The 27,968-nt window shown below is 45.3% G+C and overlaps 1 protein-coding gene across 5 annotated transcripts in view; it reads left to right on the forward strand.

The window, feature by feature from the left end:
- Window positions 1–27,968, forward strand: part of ADGRG6 (adhesion G protein-coupled receptor G6) — a 634,122-nt gene that overhangs the window by 284,276 nt on the left and 321,878 nt on the right. For all 5 annotated transcript variants that reach the window (XM_078648991.1, XM_078648988.1, XM_078648990.1 and 2 more), the window contains exon 3: window positions 24,140–24,481. In XM_078648991.1, coding sequence (XP_078505117.1) covers window positions 24,140–24,481 — 342 coding nt within the window. The remainder of the gene's footprint in view (window positions 1–24,139; window positions 24,482–27,968) is intronic.

Below are 27,968 nucleotides of genomic sequence, written 5' to 3' on the forward strand. Positions count from 1 at the left end.
ACTAACAGTACTCTAACAACAAACCAGTCTACAGATACATATTGTGTGCTCTGGACCTTTTGCCTAAACAGAACGAAAGGGAGGTCTCTGCCCTTCTTTCATTACAGAGGTTAGGGTTTTCCTCTGGCCAAGAAGCACCTACTACGATATTCGGTCAACTAATATTTTACCGTAACAAGTTGAGCGCCTATTTTCTGAACACTAAAAAACCTAATCACAGACTGTTCACAAGTTTGAGGTGGTTGGTTGAGAGCCAGTGTTGGACCTCCCTGAGGGTAACATTTAGTCTGTGAATGTCTGCGATCGATGAGGTTTCCAGGTAGAGTTGAGTGTTGTCCGCGTAGAGGTGGAAGGGGATGTTGGAGTTCTTTAGAAGTGAGGTGAGGGGTTCCATGTAGATGTTGAAGAGTTGTGGGGAGAGTACTGACTCTTGCAGAACTCCTCTGCTGATGGGGATGGGGTCTGATTCGAAGCTGTTGCATTTAGTTCATGGATCTGATGGGTGTGCACCCTGAATATCAAACCCAGAATAGATAAGTCTAGATTTTCTATACCTAACTTCACGTATATGTACCTACGCAGTACACGTATCTTCAAGGTACCTAGATATTGAGTTAGGAATAGTAAATCTATACTTCCCTCTATGCACTTATTTTTCGTTATTTTTCCTTCTATATTTTATCCTTGATTTTTTTGTATCACAATCTCTTGGGGGTCGATATTCAGTAGTACAATCAGTGTTAGGTCTTTCTCCTGACTGAATTATGCAGTCAGACACTGTGAGTTTATTCATTTTTTTAATTCTAGTGCCACACTATAGCTTATCTTTTCTTTGTTACTGGATTGCTAACATCAATAATGTTGGTACACAAAAGCAGGAAAACACATTGCAGCACCATAAAAGGAAAAATCAATCTTTATCATTGCACAAGGCAGTTATTATTAGGAACATAATCTCTTACATGATAAAGCCCGGGTTTGTATTTTAATTGATGTATGGTGCAATACTGATGCATACAGTTGGCCTAAATACGGTGGGCACACGAGCACTTGTATACATACAGACACACACACTATTAAACCTGTAACTACGAGGTAGATCAGTGAGTAAAGTGAAGTCAGCATGAAATAGGCATGCCACAGGTTCGAACTCTAAGAGGGCCACTGGGTCATTTTATCCTTCCCGGATTACTAAAAATGAAAAGCATCAATTTGGAGAATGCTAGTAACAGTGATAGAAAATAGTATATTTTTTAGGTGAGGCCAACAGACTTGTTTACAAAGGTTGCTATGACTGTGCTGCTCAGGGAATACTTTATTTATTTATTTTATGATTACTAACCCAATGTATATCACCTTCCACCCGTCCCACCCACCCCACCGCTCTCTCTTACCTGCACGGACCGCACCTGAACGTGGGCGTTTGGTAGCGCGACAGAGGGCTCCTTAGAAATCTTTGGGCTTGTGCACTTATTTTTATACAAATTAAGCACAGACCTCGCCTATCACATAATGTACACTGGTGTTACTAGGATTTCTATCACTCAGTGGAACTGGTCTTAAGAAATGCATCCACCGTGGGTGCAACAGTAGGTTGGAGAATGGTGTACAAAATGCTTTTTTAACATTCACTGTTTCCCTCTTCAGCTATAAACAAAATACTTATACACTACTCTGTGTTATCTGGAAGCTCTTGCGTAACACAACTTCACAGCTGTGCTCACGTCGAGGGAAAGATATTATTGGTTAACCAGTGTAATAACCTGGCCAACATTGTGGTGGTGTTATTGGTTTGTTTGGAATGCATCAATATTTAGAATAAAAACACTAAGGCACTTTGCCTACATCTTTCCTGTGAAATTATAAATTACTTATTGTAACTAATGAAAGCGGAATGCCAAAAGGTTCGCCACATGCTTGTTTTATGATCACACAAAAATAATCTGTTTTCCTAATTATATCCATTACTGGAAAACAGCCAGACAGGTCGGAGACAGAATCTAAAAAGATGCATTGACATTGCAAATGTATCCTTCGTTAGCCGGGTGATAACAAAAGTTGATAGTGAAGCCTGACCAATCAGAGTTTTTGTGACTATTATCAAAACCTTTGACTTGTTCCCAGGAAAAAAGCTCAGCAGGCAGATGGGTGATGCCTCAGGATCTCGTTTTATGCCCACTGAGGACTGGTATTGGATGTAGTTCTTAAACTCTGCTTATTATGCCAATGCCTTTGCTGACAAGAATCAGTGGCCCGTCCTGTTGGTGGAGTCCACATCCAGGGGTGAATAGAGGTGTCTGTGCCATATAGCTCTGAGCAGCACTCAATTCCATGTTCTTTAACTTTTCTCAGATTCTTCTGTCTCAGTTGCAAAATCTTTGCCATGTTTGTGGGGCATGTTAGCGGCCTAGAGTGCAAAGTGCATCTTGCTCATGGGTGTCAACTGATGAGCAGGGCTGGGTAGGCCAGCTCGACTCTCTAGCATTATACTGGTAGGTTGAAGAGTAATGGCCACCTTTGGACCAAGACAATTGCCTCGATCCCACCTTGAAGTGTCAGTTGCTCTGTTCTAGCCACAGCCCTGATCAGTACCCACACCTAACCTAGCTATCTGCTTGCTTCCCTCAAACAAAGCAGCAGCCTTTTACATATTTGACAGCAGAATTAACAGTTGACCTAAAATTTTCCATGGAGAAAAAACCCTTGTTCCTTGTTTGCCCACATGACGGAACAGGGACTGGTTTAAAAAACCCATCTGAAAGAGACACGTTAGTATTAGATTCCTTACCTTAGAATATCCCCAGGCGTCAGACTGGATCCGGAAACCTTTGCGTAGCAGTACCCTTGCGCGTCGGTAGGCGTCGTCTGCGGCTCCGCGTCCATCATCGGCGTCGTGGGCGCCGTGATGACGTCGTCGGAGTACTTAGACGCCGCCTCCGCGTGCTGACGTCAGTTCTTCTTTTTTCCGCGCCAGCAAGCGCAGATCTGGAAAGAGCAGTAACCCTTAGTCAATTTTTGATTAACTTTTTGGATCACTTTTGATAATTTCTTGAAGTCTTACGACTCCGATAGGTGCCGTAGGGATACCTGGCTTTAAGCACTGCGAGGATTGCGACCGCACGATGTCGGTCACGGATCCTCACCACCTGTGCCTAACTTGTCTAGGCGTCGACCACGACGACAAGGCCTGCTCCGACTGCCGGGCCCTCTCTTCGAAAGCCAGGCGGGAGCGGTCCCGCAGGCGACTCGAACTCCGGCAGTCGGTCCCGTGCCGCGAGAGGTCTGGGTCCCACGGGAGGTCGAGGGACAGGTCGCGGGCTCCGAGCCACCACAGTTCCGAGAGTAGGCCGCACTCCTCCGGGTCGAAGTCGTCTTCAGGTAAGAAGCACAAGAAGTCCAAGAGGCGTCATCGCTCCTCGGACTCCCCCCGACGCTCGCGCGATGCGGCCAGGGGTTCGGGTGACACCACCCACGCGGCTCGGTCGGAGTCGCGGGCGCCGCGTCCAGCTCCACACCCTCCGGTCCCTGGGCAAGACGCGACACAGGAGGAGATTGAGCGCTTCCTCATGGCCATGAGGAAACTCTCTCCTCCGACGGGCTCCGCGGCGCCTCCGGGCCCAGCGGACCCGTCTGGGGCCTCTAGCGGGTCGGTGGCTTCGGCCCCCCGACGCCATCGGGTGCTTCGGCCCCGACGCCGCCGACGCCTTCGGGCCCGGCGCCGCAGGGCCCCACAATCCCGACACCGCCGGTGCCTTCGGGCCCGGCGCCGCAGGGTCCAGCGGTCCCGGCGCCGCCGACGCCTTTGGGCCCGGCGCCGCGGGACCCCGCTAGACCTTCTTCGGGATCTGGGTCGTCGCCGGTGGACCTTACGACCTCCCCGGCGTCGGACCATCCGGTGTCTCCTCGGGCAGCGCCGTCCCCGATACCTCCTTCGTTCCTGTTCCGGCGTCGGGACGGCCCCGATGGGCGCCGCTCCCGACGCCGCTTGGGGAGTTTAACTTCTATGAACAGGCCCCATTGATTGAGAACCCTGAGTATCAGGAGATGGGTGATGAAGGGGATTGGGAGGGGTCTGAGGACCCTCTGACCCGAGAGTGTCAGTCTTATGAGGACTGGGCAGGAGACCTTGGGGAGGCCAGTGGCCTGGACACCTCTCCAGACACTGGTTTTGTCTCCCCTCCTACCGTGGCTTCGGAGGAGGGGGCAACCTACAGTGTGGTGTTGATGAGGGCTGCCAAGGCCTTGAGCCTTGAGCTCCCCGTCGCGGCCGTGAGGACTAATCTCCTCACTGAGGTCCTTAAACCGCAGTCAAGCTCGGCCGAGCCTCTGCTGGCCTTTAATGAGGCCTTGACCGACATTCTTCTGGGCACTTGGTCCAAGCCCGCTACGGGTTCGCCCGTAGATAGGAACGTGGCCAGACGCCACCGCCCAGCCCCGGGCGACCCATGTTTCCTGTCCACCCATCCTACTCCCGAGAGCCTGGTCATCCAGGCCTCCAATTCCCAGACCGCATTCCCGTCGGCGCCGCCGGAGAGGGAATCCAAGAGGTACGAGCAGTACGGTAAAAAGATCTTCTCCTCCCTTAGTCTGGGACTGCGGTCTTCCAACACCGCATGCCTCTTGGGCTGCTACACCCACTCTCTGTGGGACACGGTTGCGGAAGTGCTGCCAGAGTGTCCGTTGGAGGTACGGGCCAAACTCGGACAAGCCCTTGTGGAGGGCCGGGATGCAGCTAAATATTCTATCCGGTGTGGGCTGGATACCACCGACTCACTAGGTAGAGTGATGGCAACGACGGTGGCGGTCAGACGCCACACCTGGTTGAGGTCCGCCAACTTTTCGGCCGATGTCCAAAACACACTGATGGACATGCCATTTGATGGCCGTCGCCTCTTTGGCGACAAGGCAGACCATGCGCTTGAGCGCTTTAAGGACTCCAGGGCTACGGCCAAGTCCTTGGGCCTCTCGGCGCCGCGCCAGCAATCGGCTGCCTTTCACTCCTTTCGTGGCCACGGAAGGGGTGTACCCACACGTGCTGCCAGCCACGCTCCGCAAGGTAATACCCAACGCGGTGGCGGGTGTGGGAACCGCCGTCCCGGCGGTCGGGGACAACGGCGAGGTCAGTCCACACCTTCCCCCGCAGCATCCGCCTCTAAATCCTCCTAGTCCGTGCTTTCAGGCCCATGTGACGCCAGTGGGGGGCAGGGTTCGCCATCACCACCTCCACTGGTGCACTGTCACTTCGGACAGGTGGGTGCTGCAAATCGTCCGAAGGGGCTACTCCCTCCCCTTCGAGGCGACTCCTCCAGCCATGCCACCGCAGAACCACCGTGTATCGGGGGATCATTTGCGACTTCTGCAGGAGGAAGTTACGGCCCTCTTGGCCAAGGGGGCCATCGAGCGCGTTCCTGGGCCAGAAGTAGGGTGTGGTTGCTACTCCCACTACTTTCTGGTACCCAAGAAAGGCAAAGGGGGCCTACGCCCTATCTTGGACCTAAGGAACGTCAACGGCTTCCTCCGGAAGGAGAAGTTCAAAATGCTGACACTGGCTCAGGTCCTAGCTGCCCTGGACCCAGGAGACTGGATGGTAGCGTTGGACTTGCAGGACGCTTATTTCCACATCCCCATCCTGCCGGCCCACCGGCGCTACCTGCGGTTCACGGTTGGCCACAAGCACTTTCAGTATACCGTGCTCCCCTTCGGCCTTACAAGCGCCCCACGGGTGTTCAGAAAGGTGATGGCGGTGGTCGCAGCTCATCTGCGCAGGTTAGGGGTTTCAGTCTTCCCCTACCTCGACGACTGGTTGTTGAAGGCGGGCTCGCCCCAAACAGTCGTCAGCCACCTCCAGACTACGGCAGATCTCCTGCACCGGCTGGGGTTCTCCATCAATGTGCCGAAGTCACATCTGTGCCCCTCTCAAAAGCTCCTTTTCATCGGAGCGGTTCTCGACTTGGCGCGGTTTCGGGTTTATCCACCCGAACAGCGGATCCGGGATATTCAGGCACTGATTCCCATCTTTCAGCCGTTATCCCGGGTCTCGGTCAGGTTGACGCTGCGGCTTCTGGGGCTGATGGCCTCCTGCATCCTACTGGTGCATCACGCCAGGTGGCGGATGCGGGCTCTGCAGTGGGACCTGAAGTTTCAGTGGGCCCATCATCAGGGCAACCTGTCCGACCACGTCCTGATCTCGGAGGGCACTGCGAGACAGCTGCAGTGGTGGCTCACGGACCGCGATTGGGTCAGCGGCAGATCCCTCTCCCTTCCCCAACCGGAGCACGTAGTTGTGACGGACGCGTCCCTCCAGGACTGGGGGGGCCACATGGGAGAGGCGGAGATCAGAGGCCTCTGGTCTCCGGCGGAGGCCCGGCTCCACATCAACCTGTTGGAGTTACGGGCGATTCGTCTAGCACTGAAGGCATTCCTCCCCTCTGTCCGGGGGAGTGTAGTGCAGGTGTTCACGGACAACACCACCGCCATGTGGTACTGCAACAAACAGGGCGGGGTGGGGTCGTGGACCCTTTGCCAGGAGGCTCTGCGCCTCTGGCAATGGCTGGAACGCCAGGGCGTGACCCTGGTGGCTCAACACCTGGCAGGTTCTCTGAACGCCAGGGCGGACGAGCTCAGCCGTCGGTGCATGATGGATCACGAATGGCATCTGAACTCGGACGTGGCGCAAGGCCTCTTTCAGCAATGGGGAGAGCCTTGGTTAGATCTATTCGCCACCGAAGAGAACGCGCAATGTCATCAGGGAATTTCCAAGGCGGCACTCGCTCGGAGACGCTTTTCGTCGCGAGTGGAGTTGCGGTCTATTGTACGCCTTTCCGCCTATACAACTTCTGCCCAGAGTGCTGAAGAAGATCAAGCGCGACCGGGCCCAAGTCATCCCTTTCATTCATTTGTGTCGATGACACACAGATATTGGTATCCATCACCCAGCCAGCCTGCGAGATTGCATCCAAGTTTAGAGCTTGTATGGAGGCAGTCTCGCAGTGGATGGCGCGTAATTTTTTAAAACTAAATGGTGAAAAAAACGAGGTCATGGTTTTCGGAGGGAGTCAAGATCTCTGGTCTAGGGACTGGTGGCCCTCATCCTTGGGAGACTGTCCTACCCCTACTGTTATTGCCAAAAATCTGGGCGTACAAATTGATCTGGCCCTCTCTTTCGATCGTCAGGTAAATAGGACAGTGTCAACTTGTTGTGGCATTATCAGAATTTTAAAGAAAATTGCCCCTTACCTGTCTCTAGCAGCTCGTAAACAAGTAACAGCTGGCTTAGTACTATCGAGGCTGGATTATTGTAATGCCCTCTATGGTGGCATCAATAAAGGGTCTATCCATCGCCTCCAAATGGTGCAAAATGCGGCTGCCAGGGTGGTATTAAGCCTTCCTAGGAGAGCGTCTGCAACAATGGCCAGAAGAGATCTTCACTGGCTGCCGATCCCATCTAGAATTTCTTTTAAAATTCTCTGTCTGGCCCATGGTGCCATCCATGGATCAGGATCTGAAGGTATTAGATCGCTTCTGTGTGCCTATACTCCTGCCAGAACTCTTCGTTCATCTTCGAAGAATAGGCTTGTGGCCCCCAGGTTTGCAAAAGTAAAGTGGGGAGGTAGAGCCGTCTTGGCTCCTAAACTGTGGAACTCCCTCCCCCTCGAACTCACCAGTCAATCTTCCCTGGTCATTTTAAAAAAACTTTTGAAGACCTGTTTTTTCTCTCAAGCATATTAGACTATGCCTATCCAATGGCGTTTTATTCTGGCTACTTGGTAGTTTGGACTTTTATGTTTGTCTGTATTGGGCCTTGATGCCCCTTGGGGCTAAGTTTTGCGCGGTATAAAAATGCCTTTCATTCATTCATTTCAATTCATTCATTCATTCATTCATTCATTCATTGTGGCTTCGGACTGGGCACGAAGGTACTGGTATCCAGAGCTACTCAGTATGTCAGTCGATCCCCCGGTTCGTCTGCCTCTTCAGGAGGACCTTCTGTCGCAGCAGCAGGGGACGGTCCTCCACCCGAACCTGTCCAGTCTCCACCTCCATGCTTGGAGATTGAGCGGCGACAGTTGAGGCCATTTGACTTGCCTCCTGAAGTCTGTAACGTCATTCTGGCAGCCAGGCGTCCCTCCACAAAGTCGGTATACGTCTGCAGGTCGAACAGATTTGTGGCATGGTGCACAGCAAAGGCTGTGGATCCTCTTGCTGCCCCTCTTTCTGAGGTTCTTCTCTTCCTTCTTTCTCTTGCCCAGCAGGGCTCTGCTCTGGGCACTATCAAGGGCTACCTTTCTGCCCTTTCAGCCTTTCTAAGGCTGCCTGATCAACCTTCTTTGTTCAAGTCCCCTATTGTAAATAGATTTCTAAAGGGCATCACACACACATTCCCTCCTGTTCCGTTTGTGATTCCTCAGTGGGACTTGAACCTGGTTCTTACGTTTCTGATGTGCGCTCCCTTTGAGCCACTTCACAACTGTCCTCTCTGCCTTCTTACTCTGAAGACTGCTTTCCTGGTTGCCATCACCTCTGCCAAGAGAGTGAGTGAGCTCCAGGCCCTTTCTTGTACTCCACCTTTCCTTTCTGTCCATCCGGACAAAGTGGTGTTGCGTACTAAGCCGTCTTTCCTGCCCAAGGTTGTCACGGCCTTCCACATCGGGCAGTCTATCACCTTGCCAACCTTCTTCCCGCCACCGCATCCCTCTAAAGAGGAAGAGCGGCTCCACCGTCTGGACCCAAAACGTGCGCTCTCCTTTTACTTGGATCGCACACGCCAGTTCCCGGGTGGATGACCAACTCTTTGTTGGTTACGTGGGCGCTAAGAAGGGAAAAGCGGTGCACAAGAGGACCATCTCCCGGTGGATCATCTTGTGTATCCAGGCATGCTACTCCTTGGCTAAAAAGGAGCCCCCTGTTGGATTGCGGGCTCACTCTACCCGAGCCACGGCGACTACAACTGCCCTGGGCCGGGGAGTGCCCTTACAAGACATCTGTCAGGCAGCTACGTGGGCATCGCTGCACACGTTTGCAAGACACTACTGCCTGGACAGCCAAGTCCGGAGGGATGGCTTCTTTGGCCGTTCTGTCCTCCAGGACTTTCTGGTGTGATTATTGGTTCGCAGACCCACCACCGGGGTTGGTATTGCTGGGGTATCTATTCTAAGGTAAGGAATCTAATACTAACGTGTCTCTTTCAGATGCACAAGTTACTACTTGTGTAACGATATATCTGTAAGAGACATTAGTTAGTATTAGATTCCTTACCGACCCACCCATCCTCCCCGTTCTGCGAACCGATATCTAGGGTTAGGGTTACCCCCTTTCAGGGCCCTAGTTTCAATGGCACCAGTGTTGGTTTTTAACATGGCTCTGCGTTTCTGGCGCGGAAAAGCTGTGTCTAAGAACTGACGTCAGCACGCGGAGGCGGCGTCTAAGTACTCCGACTACATCATCACGGCACCCACGACGCCGACGACGGACGCGGAGCCGCAGACGACGCCTACCGATGCGCAAGGGTACTGCTACACAAAAGTTTCCGGATCCAGTCTGACGCCTGGGGAAATTCTAAGGTAAGGAATCTAATACTAACTAATGTCTCTTACAGATATATCGTTACACAAGTAGTAACTTGTGCACCAGGACTTGTATTGGTTCCAAGTTTGGCCCTCGATAAGGGACATAGAACACAACAGGCTTCATTGGAACAAACTAAAAATATTTGTTTGACAGAGAAGGAAAAACAATTCATATTAAACAACACATCACATGCAAGACAACACATGTGATTTATGTGGTAGAGTGTAACTCTGGTCTCCAGTACATTGGGAGTACTACATGTATGCTAAAGAAACGAATTCTGGAGCACATAAAAGCAGTGAAAAACAAGGATACCAACTATGCCACAGCAAAACATCTCATGCAGTGTCAGAATGCAGACTGGACTAAAAAATGGAGACAATTGGAATCACAATGTATAATCAGACTCAAGACGAAGACGCCGACAGGCCTTAATAACGATGATGAACTTTTCAGACACCTATTATGGATCAGTACATACCCACTGTGCAATAGAGATAGAATGTGAAGACAATACCATTACTGGAGAACCGATGAATTATGTATGGTACTGTATCTTAACGGCAGTGTCATTGGTACAACATCATCAATGTATTGTTGAAAATCACAAATAATGACAATGATTGGATCACTGACACTCAGTTCATTAGAGGAACCGGACCCTTAAATTGTGCATACAATTTGAGTACTTACTTTAAAATAATTGATTGCCTTCAATATGCACATGTTTGGAATACGGTAGATCAACAACGTTAATTTATGTATGTGAATTGGTACTACACCATGAATTGATGATGTGTCAATAACTTGCATTGAACATTTACATTTTTCAGTATGAATTGAAGGTATGTCAATTAGCCGGCATTACTAATTATATCTTGGTACTGGGCACTACATAAAACATTGTTGTACAAAAACAACAGAATAATTGTTTTAACCTAATGTGAAATTGTAACGATATGATGCTGAACCACAACTCCCACCATGCCTCATAATGCGCTAATGGTGGAAGAAGGTATATATATCACAAGTGAAGAAAGACTCACCTACCGTGAAAAAGATCCTGTGAGGTCAAAACGCCTTGGTGTAGCAGTGGTGTTCACCAAACATAAAAGAATAAATTGAGGATTCATTGAGTGTGGCGTTTCTTTGGATACAATGTGACTTGCCAGCACCCACAGCAGAGGATGCCAGGACTGAACCTTTTTGTGTAAATATATATATATATATATATATATATATATATATATATATATATATATATATATATATATATATATATATATATATATATATATATATATATATATATATATATATATAATTAACAATACTGACCACTGCTGTGCTCCTAATTGAAGGGATTGTTGGCAGCTGTAGTAGTCTATATATAATATATATAACAATACACTTGTTAACCATTTCTCCTTCATTCTAGACATAGCCTGCTGACACTTCTAAGTTGTGTAGCATTTTCAATTCTATTTACACTAATATTGTACTGCCCTGAGGTGTTTCGGCTGACCCTACGGCCTTGGTCACAGTACAATATCAATGTGAATAAAATTGCAAATACTGCACAGCTTAGGAGTGTAGGCAGCCTTTGTTTATGATAAAGGATTTACGAATATATATATATATTTATTTTAAACGTACATAGATGTGGAATTAACACTAGTAAATTTAGACTTACCCGTATATACGTACCTCCATAATACTTTGATTGTAAATATTTTAGCTGCAATATTCTTGTAGCATGATATTACAGCAGTGGATATTGTGACACAAGGCCCCAGGGAGAAAGGCAACATGACAACATGATATGCTGCAGAACTATTATTTATTAGTGACATCATTCACTCAACTCTGATGTATACCTTGATCCTCCATTGTTTGGTGTCCTGATTTTATATTAGAACAAACTTGTATAGCACCAAATGTTGTCTAAAGTCCACTTCAGGGTATTGTTGAGGCACCAGCAGCAGTGACAGATGAAGGGTATCCGGAAATGTTAAGCTTGTTCAGCTAGATGGTTTGTCTAGAACACTGCTTTGAGTTACTTCCTGGAACGTAACGCACGATGTGTAGCACAATAATAAACTGGGGGGAGGGCTTTAAAGCATTTAAAGTGTTTCCAACCCTTGATGGTCTGTAACAAAATTTGGAGTTTAGAATGAGAGGTGTTGTTCAGGGTGGTGCATCCAGAAGTAATGATATTTCTCTTGCGTCACGAAGAGGGGATAAATCACAAAGTTATTCATAAATATTACAGACTGGATTTCATAAAACTTTGAAATCACGCATGCCATTTCAGGATCTGACTAACAGTTTCCTTTGTATCCACAATCATGTTCTTGCTCCCCGAAGACTCAAAGTCAGGCAGACCTTCCCAGTGGTAGTTGGGTTGGAAGATGGCAACGCAACACTGTGTCTATCTTGTTTCAAAACTCAGTGCGTCCTTTCTGTAGCTTTCAGAGGCTTTGACACAAGCGTGCTAAACCAGACACAGAATTCTAGAATGCATCTAATTAACTTTACATAACATAGCTTAGCAAATAACGTAGGATAAAACACCACCACTTAATTTATAGAATGCTATAGCGTACTATTACATAACATAGCACATACCATGACCTAAAACACAAGATAACATATTGTAAAATAAAATAATATTATGTTATCATGACAACCATGAATCTTTGTATAGAGTAATTGGTAACAGACAACACATGTTTCATGAATATTTGCTTCTTCAGGGAAGTTTAGAAAACTGAAAAGGAACCGAAAGCAAAAACAAACAGGAAAACAAATTAGCATCTTGGGGCATATTATCAAGGGATTTATCTCCGCTTTTTTGGCTTTAAAAGCCAAGAAAGCGGAGATAAAATTATCTCCCTATCAGCAACAGGGTGCTAACACGCAAATTCGCATGTTAGCACCCTTTTTCTCTACGCTTCCCCTTGCATCTCTAATGAGATGCAAAGGGGGCGTTCCAGAGAAAAATAATAGGAGAAATGTAGCTAAGCAACATTTCTCCTATTATCAAGGATTTCGCTAACCCTGTTAGTGATAAAAAAAAGCAGCGCTAACCGCGGTTAGCACTGCTTTTTTACTCCTGGTATTTTCCTGATTTAGCCATGATATCCTATGGAAGGTGGATATCATGGCTGAGTTTGTGAGCGCCTATCATCAAGCTAACGCCAAACTACAAAAGATTATCATTGGTTTTCCAGCGATAATCTCTCATTTGGCAGTTAGCGTGAGGATTTTTATCACTTCTGAGATAAACCTTGCTAATAGCAAGTTATCTCTGCGATAATTTCCGGCGATGCTTAGCGTTAAAAAATTAGTTGCTAAGCATCGTTAGCGATAAATATCGCTAATCGTTGGTAATATGCCCATGTTATTTATGACCATAATAGCTATTGTAAATTACTGTTATAAATAATTATCATTGGAACAAATTGCCGTCTTTCCATTGAACTAACATCACTCTACAGTGTCCATCAAATGGTTCCTTTAAGGATTTCTTAAACTTTATGCAACATGCAAAATAAAGTACATTAAAGGAAATCATATGTCTCCGAATCGTTCATTATGAACAAGGACTTTCTCCTCCACATATTAGAGTAAAGCAAAATCTTGTATGTAATCTCTCAAGTCTCTAGTTGCTACTCAACTCTTTCTTATCATCAATATTTAAAGATTTATTCAATACGACCTAAATGATGGTCCTTTTGTTCTAAAGGCAATAAACCCTCCCGTTGTCACTCTCGTTTTTCTTGAGTTGTAACAGGTAAATATGGCATTGTAGCTCATCTCTAATCTGTACTGGATTGAAAAAAAATGCAACAGACATTTCTTTCAAACATTGCCTAAACATATCCTATTGGGTTAAAATTGTGTCTTATCAGTATTCAACTAAGGTACTCACTTTGTTCTCAATTTCATAGGATACTGGTTCTCTAGCGAGTCACACAGGAACCTCATTGCCCCTTTCATGAATTTCAGCTTGACCTATAAATCAAGATTCAAACTTTTCTTTCTGTATGCAGCGTCAAAGTCAAAAACAAATAGACTAATTAAAAATATTACCCAAGACAATGTCTTCTCTATAACCTGACTCCAATCCTCAGTTCTTACGTCACTCTTCAAAGTTACATGTCCTGTTCCAAGCGCTACATTTTACAGTCTGCCTCCATCTTATCCTCTCCTTACATGCCTTCCCAAATTCTCGCTTATTCTAAACCATGCCGTCTGACCTAGGAAATAGAAACAACTTCTTCCGGGTCATTTACACCCATTCACCAAGATGGTCAATCGCAGACCGAAGCCTGAATTTTTGCATGAATTTTCACAGAAGATGCTCTTGTGCAGACAGTGCTTAATTTGTAAAAGAATGAGTGAACTGCCCAAAGCTCTGCTCAGACGCCTGTGGCTAGTGCTACTAACTATCAACGTAGTCTTCCATCCACCTCATGCCTCTTTCATCCAGTACCAGACACTCTCTGTCCTTTTATCTCACTCTTGCAGGTTCCTTTCTCCCTTTTTGATGGTTTTCCGTCTTTCACTTCTTCCTTCCTTCCCCTGTGTGTGTTTTTACCTCTCTTGAGTTCAGTAATGGCTGATAAAGAAAAATAAGTGCCAGTCCCCAAAAATTAATGCTAGTGCCCCCCACCAGCACACCTGGCTCAAATTAAGCACTGTTTGCGCTATAAACTGATGCCTTGTATTTTAGCTAAAACACAAATCTATCTTTCCCTAAACAATACAGTGAGGCATTATCATTCAAAACTGCTACCAATCAAGATGGGGAATTAAATTTGAAACCAGTGGCAGTCTCCACTGGGTAGTTATAGATATAGTTTGGATCATGTTTCCATAAAAAATGCATTTATTGTGTTGCTAATAACTTTGACCCTGGTTGACAAATCTGTACTAAACCTTTTCTAAAAGTTCTACTGTTTAACTAGTTTGCTCATGGGAAGTTTTGAGGTGATCCGTCAAGCACGGGCGAGAAAAGGGGGGGGGGCTAAAATTCATTTTATATTTATATATATATATATATATATATATATATATATATATACACAGATATGCAGTTCCTATGGATACATGATCCTAACTATTACTACCCAGTGGGGACTGCCATTGTGTAATATGCATAGTATACATGCAAATGAAGGGTGTAATATGTTATTTATTACCATTGTTGAGTATGAAGAGGGGACATGTGTGAAGATTCAGCCAACTCGTAAAGTAAATTTGGTTTGTGTTTTGTGGTTCCTACTGTCTTCAAAGTGCTTTGACATCTGGGCTGCAGTACTGCCTTTCTACTGTACACAGGACACTTACGGGCGTTCCAGCTGGGCCGTGGTGTGTTATGGGATGCACCCATAAATTCCTTGTTTTTGTGCTGACAACGGATTTTGCAGTGTTGCAAAGTTTGTCCTTGATTACATTTTAGTATCGCTTTTTGCACTCCTGGTTTTCCTTACTGGGAAAGGTTTATTCTTTATTATTTTCTTTCCCAATATGGAGGGAATCTACTTCCTCTGCCAGACTTATTCTTCCTGGATAGTAAGTATTTAACGAAGAACTAAGCAGTTCCCAAATATGTTGCAACTTTTCAGGTGTGTGGGATGCTCACTGTGATTTCTGTTTTTTGGCTCCTATTTTTTAGTTGGTCTTGGTCCCTATATTCACCATACATTGCTGGTTCTCTTGAACATTCAATAAATGAGTCAAGAAAACATTTGTTTTCAGGCGTGTAAAATTTGATAATTAAAGAATGTTTCTGTAAATCCATGGAAAAGAAAACACTAGTATACTTGCTAACAGTTATCGTATGACTACTCAGAGGATGACTTGGTTTCACTAGTCTTTACACATGATAAGTAATCAACAGGGACCACATTTAAGTTGACATATTTTAAAACTTTACGTAATTGGTACAGGGCACTATTTAGATTACACGAGTCTCAACTACCTATAGATGACAAAAGATGAATGTAAATCTCAAATCCGAGGCTAGATGTATGTTCTATGGTGGTGAACTCGGCTGTCACACTACTGGATAGACATATGGCATTCTACATGTTCCAACCCTTGGCAAGATTGGCCATGCTGTGTGATACCTCAGAGATCACCAATACCTTGTCTCACTGGCAACATCATAATCATTTCCCAAGAAGTGTAGCCTGCAGCCTCACGATGACCCAAGATGATCGAATATCAGAACTTCTCAGATCAGCCATCATTTATAGATAGTTTGACCAAAGACTGAAGAACCGGGTTTTAAGACGCAGCGGCGCCAGGGGCACGCCCAAAGTCTTCGGGTATCACCTGTCTTAGAACACAGAGACACAGGACTCTTCTTGGTGGCGTCAAAGATCAAATTTATTGGCTGCAGCCAGTAACAGAAGTCCTAGAAGTCAACACGGTATGAGTTCTCAGGAGACTGCTCAACTTTACAAAGCAAGCCATCCCTTTTTATACAAAAAATTGTGCTTCAGGCAAACATTCCTTATTTACAGTTTGACCACTTTTTATTTTTTTATTTACAGTTTGTTTCCACGACAAAAAGCAGGAGCATGATGACAAGCCCATTTTTCAGTTTGTCCAGCCCATAATCAATCATTGGTTAAACTTAACATTTTTCATCAGACAGGTCGATCGGACCCATAATAAAAACGGGCACATCCCCATCGTAAATAGGTCATAAAGAAGGAACAGAAAGAGATGAGACGCAAGATAGAAAGGTGTGTGTGGGTATCATAAACTCAGCAATGTCCTGCTCTTTGATCTCTATCAGCTAAAGGGCAAGAACTGGTTTGGCAAGGTCAGCTTCAGGCAGCAGGGTCAGTTCATTTCAGGTCAAACAGGAGTCAGCACAAACTCAAACTAAGGTGCACGTGTCCCAGAAACTTGTTCAGCCACAGTAATGGGCCTATGTGAGGGCATCCACAAAATGGCTGCCATGCACAAAATGGAACCCAAGGGTTTCAGAACGAAATCGTCAAATACACAGTGAATCCATCAGTGTAACATGACGGACATACTCATGCTTGCTGAGCTCACTGTTTACGGTTCGCTGTTACCAAATTCGTAACAGAACCACGACCATTATGACCCAGGGTCAGAATTCACAGAACCTCAAGACCACTTTTTGACCATATCTGGGTTCCTTGTCTGTAATTCTGTGATAGATAATCACAGTGGAAAAGAGATACATGTTCACATCTATTACCTCTCAGTTAATTCATGTTTACCCATGCGTTCAGACAGTTATGGTCTTGTATCCTACCCCAAGGACTCTCCTGAAAGTCGAATTAAATTGCAAATGATGGCCAAGTCCATTAATTTCCTTGGGATCCCTCAAATCGGCGATATAGGACTGATTGACTAACACTACATAACTGCTTTCCTGTAGTGTGGTTTAAACCTATCTGTACATCATTTTAGCAACCACATATTGTTCTTGGCATTTACTACTCTTACCTCTTATCACCCTATCCCATGGCTGTCGAATCGCAGGATCTTTAAATGTACTCTCATTGACACCAGTTCTTTCATATTTTTTATCTGTTGACATGGATGGTAGCTCACCGACCAAGACTCTCTGCCCCTCAGTCGGTTTGTTAATGTTGGACACAGTATGTTATAAGACTCCCCTTCTGGATCTCACTCTAATTCAGTGCATGAAAAAGAAAAAAGAAATGTTACAATTGTTTTTTAAACTACCTGCCTGGTCAAACATACTAGCAAGAGCAGGCATACATGCCAACCCTCTCGATTCAAGCATGAGACTATAGATTTCAAGGCTAGTCTCCCACCTCACCAATCCTGCATGGAAAAACCTGATTCCTCGGCAGGCTATAGATGGCAGGAATAAATCCTGTGTCACTCAGATTATGCACTGTTAATAACCCGCTCCTGCAGACCAGTGCACTACCTATTTGTCAGACTTTCTCTGCCTGCCATAGTGATTTCTCTGATCTTCTGACAGGTATGGAAAAAACATACATTTTAATTTCTGACATCCGATCCTGCAACAGCACACCTGCAAGTCTTATACACGCCGATAGACTTGATGCAGACAGCAATAGAAGTCAATAGGAGACATACATTATCCTGATTATGTTTCAAAAATCTCCCACTTTCCTCTTCCAAAATGTTGGCAAGTATGAGTATGGTAAGTTAGTAATTGAAGTCTAGTCTTTATTATACACAGGTATTAGAAGCAACATCTTGCGAAATCTGCAGCATTATATGACCAAAGGAGAGCTGCCTTGACATTGTGCCAGAATGAATGATTAAGTTAACTTTCATGACATTCGCCGCCCCAGGGAATTTTTTTTTAAACTTTTAATTGCAATGTTCCCAGCCACTAAAGAATTTGACATTTTGCCTATTATTACGGCAGACTTCTTTTGCACCAAGGAGGGCTTTCGGCGGTGCAACAACAGCAGCTGCAGCATGAATTTCTTTTTTACTTTCTCATGGAAATTATTTGATTTTTATCTCTATTTGATATTGAGCACCAGGAAAATAATACACTTGAGGGTTTGGAAGGCCAACCAAGTCCTCATTTATTAGAGGTTTGCACTCAGTAACAAACTGGACTTCTCAGTTTAATTTATGAATGTGTTAAACCAAAAACCGCATAAGATACTATTCTCGCTTATCATTGCTTTCATCGTCGCCATTTTGTGTAATTTAGTAACTGTGCTCACCCATGCATCAGTGTTGAAAGTTTTAGTGCAAAAAGCAAGTCAGTCTGTTACCTTTTGGTGGCGGTATGTGATTGGAAGCGCACCTTAAAACAGATCTGTTTGTTTCCCAAATGTGTAAGCAAATGGACTTGGGACTCCATTACTTTTCAAAAGTGAGAACTGGTTCCTAAGCCCTAACAATTTTCATCGACTAGACCAGGGTTCTCCAAAGTCGGTCCTAGAGGGCTGGATCCATGCCAGATTTTTCAGATAACTACATTTATCTAAATGGGGATATGCTCAAAATCTAGCATAGATCCGGCCCTCCAGGACCAACTTTGGAGAACCCTGGACTAGACCTCTGTCACACAAGAAAATCTTGAAGGATCACACAATTTCGTCAAGTCCAGCAATCAGGATTATAATTTAGTTGCAGTGATTCCTGCAGACGTTGACCAGGCTATATTGTATCAATAAAAAAACAAGTAAAACGTATCAAATAGATTTCCATTGTGTATCTATGTATGTATATATGTATGCATGTACATATGTGATATTTTCTATGTGTGAAACATGCCAAAAGAAGCAGCGTATCACTGTACAGGACCAAAGATAAGCATAAAGTAATTGATTTTTACGGCATTGTGATGTAGTGTTCTTTACAGAGGTGAACTCTTTCCTAATTTAGAGCAGCCTTGAAGTGGTCCTTCTCGGTGTGGGGATGTTGTTGCACATCCTTGGTGCAAAGGTGGTCTTCTACAGCCTCGTGTTTTTCTTTTTACACTTTGGTCTGCAGTTTGATGGCTTCCTGGCTGCAGGTGTGCCAGGAACCAACAGAGATGGTGAACTTGTTTGAAAGATAAGCAGGGGTGCTGGTACTGAGAGCTTTGTAAATGATGCAGTTGGCTTTGAAGATGATCAGTGCCGGTGTCATCTGGCTTGATCATACCACATTAGGTCCGTGTCTGAGTCAGAGCTACGTGACTCAACTGCACCTCAATGAATCTAAATTGAGAAACAATTGGGCAACGCGTTTGCTTGACATTTATTTATTTATAATGCGAATCCCAACATAGATGTTGGTGTGGGTTGCTTACAGCTGAAATACTCCTAAGAGATGGTGTGATGCAAGAATTGGCCAGGCAAGCATTCTCACACCAAGTCTGAAATTGTGTACGCACCAACCGGTGTTAAAAGAGCACCATAGGTCATACACAAACAGGAAAGTTTGGGCTCCCTCTCCCGGTTAGACGGTAAAAGAGAGCAAGTACTGGGTTGCAGAGAGTCTCTTAAACCCTTTAACTTTAGCGCTCATTGTACCTGCTGCAATAGGCCCATGAATTTGCGTCACCTGAGTTGGGAGTCTTTGTAGTCACAAAGGCTAAAAGTGGACAAAAAAAAAAGTTTTTTCATGTAAAATATGTGTAATGTTCTGAACACTAGCATTTTTTTTGCCAGGTTTGGTGCAAGGTAGGGATACTTGTGGGATGGCTGACTCATGGCCCATTCAGGATATTTGTTGAGCTCCAACATGCACATCTTCTTTTTCCTCCTTTCCTCCTTTATCCCCTAATTTCAGTCAGATTTGGGGGACCAGCACTCTTTGGACTTTGGGACCAGAGTACTTGTGGCCTCTTTTCTTGGCCTCTCCTGTAATGCTGATTTTTTTTATTAAGATAGCTGTGCTTCATTAAACTAGAAGTGTACGCCTTTTAGTTAGAATAAACTCATGAAATGCTTTCTATGGCATATCCTCAATTAAGTAAAGATTAGGACGAGCTAGGATTAAAAAGGTAATGCACTCTGATTATACTAAGGGTCTCAGTTTTTCGGTTTCAACAGATTATCACAGTTAAAAATCAACTGGATTACAAAATATGGTGTTCAGTTGAAACAACAAACCTCTGATGTTTCACCACTAGATGGCCTCAAAGTTCTATTAGACCAGAGGTCTTCAAACGTTTTGAGGCCTAGACCGTCTGTCAACCTTTTTTAGGCATAAGGACCCCCTCCTGTCAAAAATTTCTAGAACTGGGTACTCCTCATCATCAACAACCACTGACAACCATCAATGCCCCCAATTCCCATGGCACCTCATTTTTCCAGGGGGCAAATAATATTAAATGGTGTTTAGTAAACCAAAGGTTTGTGGGTGACTGTGATTCGGTGTCAGAGGCTTACCACAAAAAGTCTCTCCAAAAAGAATTACTTAAAAATACACAATGTGTCTTAATTTTTCACAAACAAAACATAATTTGACAAAAAATATTCAATGATAACACCTTTTTGAACCAATCTGATGGTGTGTGTGTTTTTCTCCAGAGAAAAGGTCAATCTGTCGTTGCACCTCATTAGTACCAGTTTAATAATTAAATATATCAATAAGCAATGAAAAGGTGACCAGTTCAGCTTTGTAAAGGGCCTTCTATTGCACCCCTCAGATATATTCATGACGTCGAGTGCTCTCTGATGAGACCTCCATGTTTTTTGACTATAAGATTTATTTTCCTTACCCTTAGGAGGATTGCCCTTTCCTTCGACGCCCCCCCTTGTCCTGAAGAAGACCCTCCTAGCAAGGTGTAATTCCCCTGCACTTCATTTTTGGGTCGAAACGTAGACTACCTCTTCACCCCACCAGCCTCCAACGCTAGCAAGATGTTTACAGCTGTCCTAGGAGCATGGTGTTTTTAAAGTCTACTTAACTGATTCACACTACATTTGTGACCCTGAGACCAGGAGATCACTCTTATCATTGTTGGGAATTATAAAAAAAAGTGTATTAATTGCCTTTTTCCCTTTCTCTAATTGAAGATTATAAGACCGCTTATATAGTTTAACCTAATTTTTCTTGCTTCATCCATCCCCCCCACACCCCCCCCCTTTGTTCTTTTGGGCATGAATTTATAATTAACTCTCATTGAATGTATTCAAATGCACAGCCATTGATTATGGCCCTCAGTACATTGTGAATAAAAACTCTGTACATCATCCCTTGGCTTTATGTATGTATGTATGAATGTGTCACTAATTCCTTCTATTTCCTCCTTTTTCCCTGTCCGGGACCACTCTGTCTATATCGTTCTATTGCACGGCAACACGTGTTGCTGCTTTTTAGTGACTTTTGAATTGTTTGAATAATAAAAAACAGTTTTTTTGTTAAAATCTGCAGATTATGCGGCAGCTGATGGACTATGTGACGAATGCGGCAAATCTATAATTATGCTAAAATTGCCGCATCCACACAATCACATACTTCCAGTGGCCCTGGGTATAATCGCTATAATGCATGGGTTGCAACTTTAGTGCAAGGCATTCAAGGAGAACCATACTGTATTTCATGAAATGTTGACAGCTTGGCTTTTACAGCTGCTTGGAACTGGAGGTTGATGAACATCATTCATCATAATTAAAACATAGTATTTACAATAATTAATGATGAACTGCATGGTCCAAGTAGGATTCTTTCTTGAATCTAGGGGACAAGGTGGTCCCTTAATCTTCTATCATATTGTTGTTCTAAAAAGGTTTTTATTTTTACCAATATGGGAAAAGATACCTCTATTTTAGCACAACCTGACTCCTGGTTATATTAGTTTGCTGTAGTTTTTGACTTCAGTCTTCGTAGAGGGGAGACTAGAGGGCCTTGACATGGGGCGAGGTCAAATATGTGGCTAAAAGCTAAGTATTATGTACTTTTTTTAGGTCTTTCACCATCAGGTACCTACTTATAAAATAACGGGTAGCTTAAATGAAAAAAATAACCAAATATAAAAAGTTGTTACTCAGTGGGAAATGTATTATAGTACATTATGAAACCTCTATTAGTGAATGCACTGCAGAGGTCTGTGTGTAACCAGAGAGTCACAGAATTACATCTTGGTTGGTGCAGTGGGGAATAGTGACTTGTGTATTTTTAGTGCTACGAGGTCACAACCTGTGACAGCAAGCACTGTGAATGTGTAAGTTATTATTTTATACTTGCATTACACAGAGTATATGATAAACTGCTACAAAATAACAAAACTTTTACGATAAAATGGTGCTTCCAAAATATAGATTTTAGTAATACCAGACCATCCGTTCTGCTATTCTTTACATAAATGTGCCTTCAACACCTCCTCAGGGATAGTAAGCACTATGTAAATACAATGCCAATTAAAATCATGCACTTCACAGTTCAGTTGCTAACTCTTTGCACTACCACTCAAAAATAAGCTTCACGTTATTTGATCAAATAAAGCAAGAACCAGCTCCCAGGCATCCTTTACATTTGCAGATTTCCCTTCACCATTGCAGATTGTCATTGTGCTCTTTTGCATTTTTTTCAAGCAAGCAGCACACTGACAGAAATGCGTTTAGCTGTCTGCCAGGCTTCGGTTTTACAGCACAGGAGAGCCCCTGAATGACACACCAGCTGAGGAATGCGTGCCCCCCTTCCCATGACTCCACTACCCCTGTGGGGGTTGCACCCCACAGATTGAAGACCTCTGTCAATGGTTCCTAAACTTTTCACAACCACAACCCCCTTTTTAGAACAACAAACTTTCGCGACCACTACCAGACAGTTTTATTGAAAAAACTACATAGCACACAAATGATAATGTGAGGAAATCTGGTTTCTGTGAATAATTATAATTTCTGCATAAACAAGTAAGTGTCTTGATTTGTTTTTGCCCTATTAAAAATATCTGTTTCCCGCACACTTAGGCATTACTAAAAAAAAGTGCTTGATTTTTGCTTTCCTCACTGTTGGATTCATACAGTTAATTTTTAAGGTATTTACATTTTGTTGTGGACTGCAAAAAACGACATCCTATGTTATCACATAATTCAATTTAAAAACTCATCTCACTTTGCAGTCAGAGATAGAAAACACTAAGACCTATTTTTAAATATTAAAGCATCCTGACATTTGACTTCTATCTTTGAATCACTGCAAATGTGACAAGTTAAACACAAAATGTAAATACATCTTTATATATAGCTCTGATTTTCGCGATCCAAAGGACTATGGTATCACCAGCTCTGACCATCCATAAGGATAGCAATATAAGGGGATGGTGATAATTGGCTTAATATTCTGAACTTGGGAGTTCAAGCTTTCAAGGAACCAGTTGGTAGTGCATTTTAGACTATCATATAAACACAGATGCTGTTTTGGTAAATAGAAATGTGTTTAATATTGACAAATATGCAGGGAAGGGTTCTTATGTTCGCTGTAGGTTGACCTCATCTTTATTTTTCTAAGACCATTGTTGTTTGCATTCTATCATCTTATGTTACTTCCACACAACAGTTGCAATGACCATATGAAACGTTTGCTGTTGATTCTATCTTATCATGGACACCTCGTTACAAACCTGACCTTTTATAAACACTCAGGGGCATATTATCAAGACAGGCGATACAATTATCGCCATTTTAGCGACAGAAAACTGCCGCTAAAACGGCGATAATGGGCTTGATAATATGCTCTATGGAATTCCAATTGAAGCCCATGTTAGATGTAAAGGACATCTAACATGAGCTTCAATTGGAATTCCATAGAGCATATTATCAAGCCCATTATCGCCGTTTTTGCGGCAGTTTTCTGCCGCTAAAACGGCGATAATTTTATCGCCTGTCTCGATAATATGCCCCAGAGTGAGTTCTGTGAATTGTAATGCTGCTTGTTCTAATGAAACCAACTGGACTGAAGGTCCATATTACTATGGTTTGTCGGAAGAATAACTGGAATGGAATTGCTCTTTACCCATGACAAGTGGTATTTTGGTAATCTTATCAACATTTCAAATTTGTAGATTGTTCCTAATGTGCGAACTGTATTGTCTTCTCATGTCCTTCTTTTGGTCCAACAGTGTCGGAATGCTCCAGTTGCAGAATGGTGATCACCAACTCTTCAGGGTACTTCTCCACTCCCTGCTACCCGAAAGATTACAGCAACACTCTGTCCTGCCAGTGGTCCTTTCGAGCACCTCCCGGATTTATTATCCAGATCACGTTTGTGGATTTTGACGTAGAGGAAGCTCCGAAATGCGTCTACGACTCAATGACAATTGACACTGGACAGAGCACAATGAAGTTCTGTGGGCTGACGGCGAAAGGACTCTCATTCAACTCAACAGGCAATGAGATGACCGTGCTGTTTACAAGTGACTTTAGCATCCAGAAGAAAGGGTTCAACGCGTCGTACACAAGAAGTAAGTTCTGGGGTTACTGCTGCCCTATCCACAATATGTCATTCTGTCTGCATTTACATAAGTTGATAGTTGTTATCATGGAGGGGGACACACATTATTTTGCGGATATTATGATGTGATAGTTAGAGATACAACGTTGAATACCAATGTTAATGCATAGTACATGAGTGCAGCACATTTACACTACTTTATGCAAAGGCTTATGTTGAAATGTAACTCAGTGCACACCTGAGTTCCATCTATGCACACCTGTTCTACGTTTCTATGCTCAGATCTTCCATGTTTCCAGAAGCAAAGTTACATTCCCACCACCAACTGGTGAGTGGCTGAGTATGTGAAATGTCTTGGGTTTCATATTCTGCATGGTGTGCTGGACAACCAAAGAAAACGTAGAGCCGCCACAAGGCGCCTATATAACTTACCTGCGCTCTGGATTTTAAAAAAATGGGCAACAGCTCTATGTGGCTCTTCTAAACCTTCCCAGGACTGGCAGCATGTCCATTCAACCTCCCTCCCTTACCTTTCCGCTAAGATTAATAACGTCCATTCTATGAAAATTGTGCAGATGTGGTGTCAACTGGGGTCCACCCCATGGCCGGACTGTGAACAGCAACCAGCCCTGGCTGATTGCTGCTCGACCGTCCCTGTTAGCGGGGGTGGGTGTGGTAGTAAAATGCACCTCTACCTCTTTTGTTACAGGGGGCCGAAATTGCAGCACGACTGCAAAACCGGCCCCCAGTGACAAAATCGCCACCCACGGCCAGAAAACCGTCCTCCACCCCACCGGCCCTGGAGGGGAAATGCCTGGTGCCCGCTAGGGCCATTCTGGCCCTGAGCCACTCCTGACTTATTCCTAATTTAAGAACATGTGTTAATAGGTTAATGAAGTCGCACCTTCTTCAGCAACAAATTTCATTTGCAGACAGCCACTCGAGGCAGAATTGCACACACTTCTGTGATTAAGTTAACCAAAAAAAACCAAGTAAAAAGTGTGTTTTATCAGCTAAATCAGCAGTTATTCCAGATCCAATCCTGTTAAAGAAGCCATTGCATATCACAGTCATCCAGGACATCAAGTAGTTAACCAACGTGGCTACTGTGCTTTCTCCATCTTGTACACTGATCTGAATGGTTGCTTGGAATAACTGAAACATTATTTGCTTTTCGGATATCAAGCTGATGCAATCCGTATGCACTTTCCAAATCTCTTTTAATTAGGATTCACATGAATGATTCCTGCCTAAAGTGAATTATGCAAGGATTTATTTTCCAAGCTGGGAATTTGGGGTTATCTTGACTCAAAGCTGTATTTAGATTACATGTGGAGTATAAGGTGAAAAATGTGGGCATTATTTGTAGGGACGACAAGCATGCGTTGTAATGTCATACATCCGATCTCTAAGGTCCTCATTAGGATATCTGTTCATGTGCGCATTCAGTTCTTAATTTGCACAGGTAGTGGGACTGTCACTCATTTTCGGAAACAGGGGATTGTTTTTCATCATCAGACCTTGCCTCAAGGAAGTTTGAGAAAGGCAGGAAAGGATGAAAGTAGTAGAAACACATTGGCAATTGGAACAAGCATTTACAATGCAATGGTCTCGGCATTATTAAAGGTAGAGCTATTGGCATTGCTCATGACTTTTCTTTTTTTTAATCATAAATAAATGGTATTGTCATTTACATTGCCAATAGCTTAATTGTTAAGTAAATGGCATTGTCATTTACATTGCCAATAGCTTAATCGTTAAATAAATGGCATTGTCATTTACAATGCCAATAGCTTAATAGCTCGCAAATGCATGACCTATTGCATTTACACCCACACAGAGCCCCACACACAAAGCCACCCACATACACATATAGAGCCACACACACAGAGCCACACACACACACATACAGAGGCCAACACACAGAGCCCCCCACACACACACAGATCCCCACACACACACACAGAGCCCACCCCACAACACACACAGAGCCCCCCACACACACCCAGAGCCCCACACACACACCCAGAGCCCCAAACACACACCCAGAGCCCCACACATACCCAGATCCCCCCCACACACACCCAGAGGCCCCCCCACACACACACACACCCAGAGCCACACACACACACACACACACAGCCCCCCCACACACACAGAGCCCCACAAACACACACACAGAGCCCCCCCACACACACAGAGCCCCCCCACACACACAGAGAGCCCCCCCACACACACACAGAGCCCCACACATACACCCAGAGCCCCCCACACACACCCAGAGCCCCCACACACACCCAGAGCCCCCCCCACACACACACCCAGAGCCCCCCCACACACACACCCAGAGCCCCCCCCCACACACACACACACCCAGAGCCCCACACACACCCAGAGCTCCCCCAAACACACACACCCAGAGCCCCCCCACACACACCCACCCAGAGCCACACACACACACACAGAGCCCCCACCAGAGCCCCCCACACACACAGAGCCCCCCTCACACACACACAGAGCCCCCCACACACCCATAGCCCCCCCACACACACAGAGCCCCACACACTTACCCAGAGCCCCACGCACACACCCAGAGCCCCCCCCCACACACACACACACACCCAGAGCCCCCCACACACACCCAGAGCCACACACACACACCCAGAGCCCCCCCCACACACACACCCAGAGCCCCACACACACCCAGAGCCCCACACACACCCAGAGCCCCCCCACACACACGCCCAGAGCCCCACACACACACACAGAGCCACACACACACACCCAGAGCCACACACACACACACACCCAGAGCCTCACACACACACAGAGCCACACACATCCAGATCCACACACACACACCCACCCACCCAGAGCCACACACACACACACACCCAGAGCCACACACACACACACCCAGAGCCACACACACACACACACACACACACACACAGAGACACACAACCACACACACCCAGAGCCACACACACACACACCCAGAGCCCCCCACACACACACACCCAGAGCCACACACACACACACACCCAGAGCCACACACAGGAGAGCAAGCACAGCGAGGGGGTAGGGAAGCAAGCACAGCGAGGGGGCAGGGAAGCAAGCACAGCGAGGGGGCAGGGAAGCACGCACAGCAAGGGGGCAGGGGAGCAAGCACAGCCAGGAGGCAGGGGAGCAAGCACAGCCAGGGGGCAGGGGAGCAAGCACAGCCAGGGGGCAGGGAAGCAAGCACAGCCAGGGGGCAGGGAAGCAAGCACAGTCAGGGGGCAGGGAAGCAAGCACAGCCAGGGGGCAGGGAAGCAAGCACAGCCAGGGGGCAGGGAAGCAAGCACAGCCAGGGGGCAGGGAAGCAAGCACATCCAGGGGGCTGGAAAGCAAGCACAGCCAGGAAAGCAAGCACAGCCAGGGGGCAGGAGAGCAAGCACAGCCAGGGGGGCAGGGAAGCAAGCACAGCCAGGGGGGCAGGGAAGCAAGCACAGCCA

This window comes from Lissotriton helveticus, chromosome 6 (assembly GCF_964261635.1).
Source record: "Lissotriton helveticus chromosome 6, aLisHel1.1, whole genome shotgun sequence".
NCBI classification, from domain to species: Eukaryota; Metazoa; Chordata; class Amphibia; order Caudata; family Salamandridae; genus Lissotriton; species Lissotriton helveticus.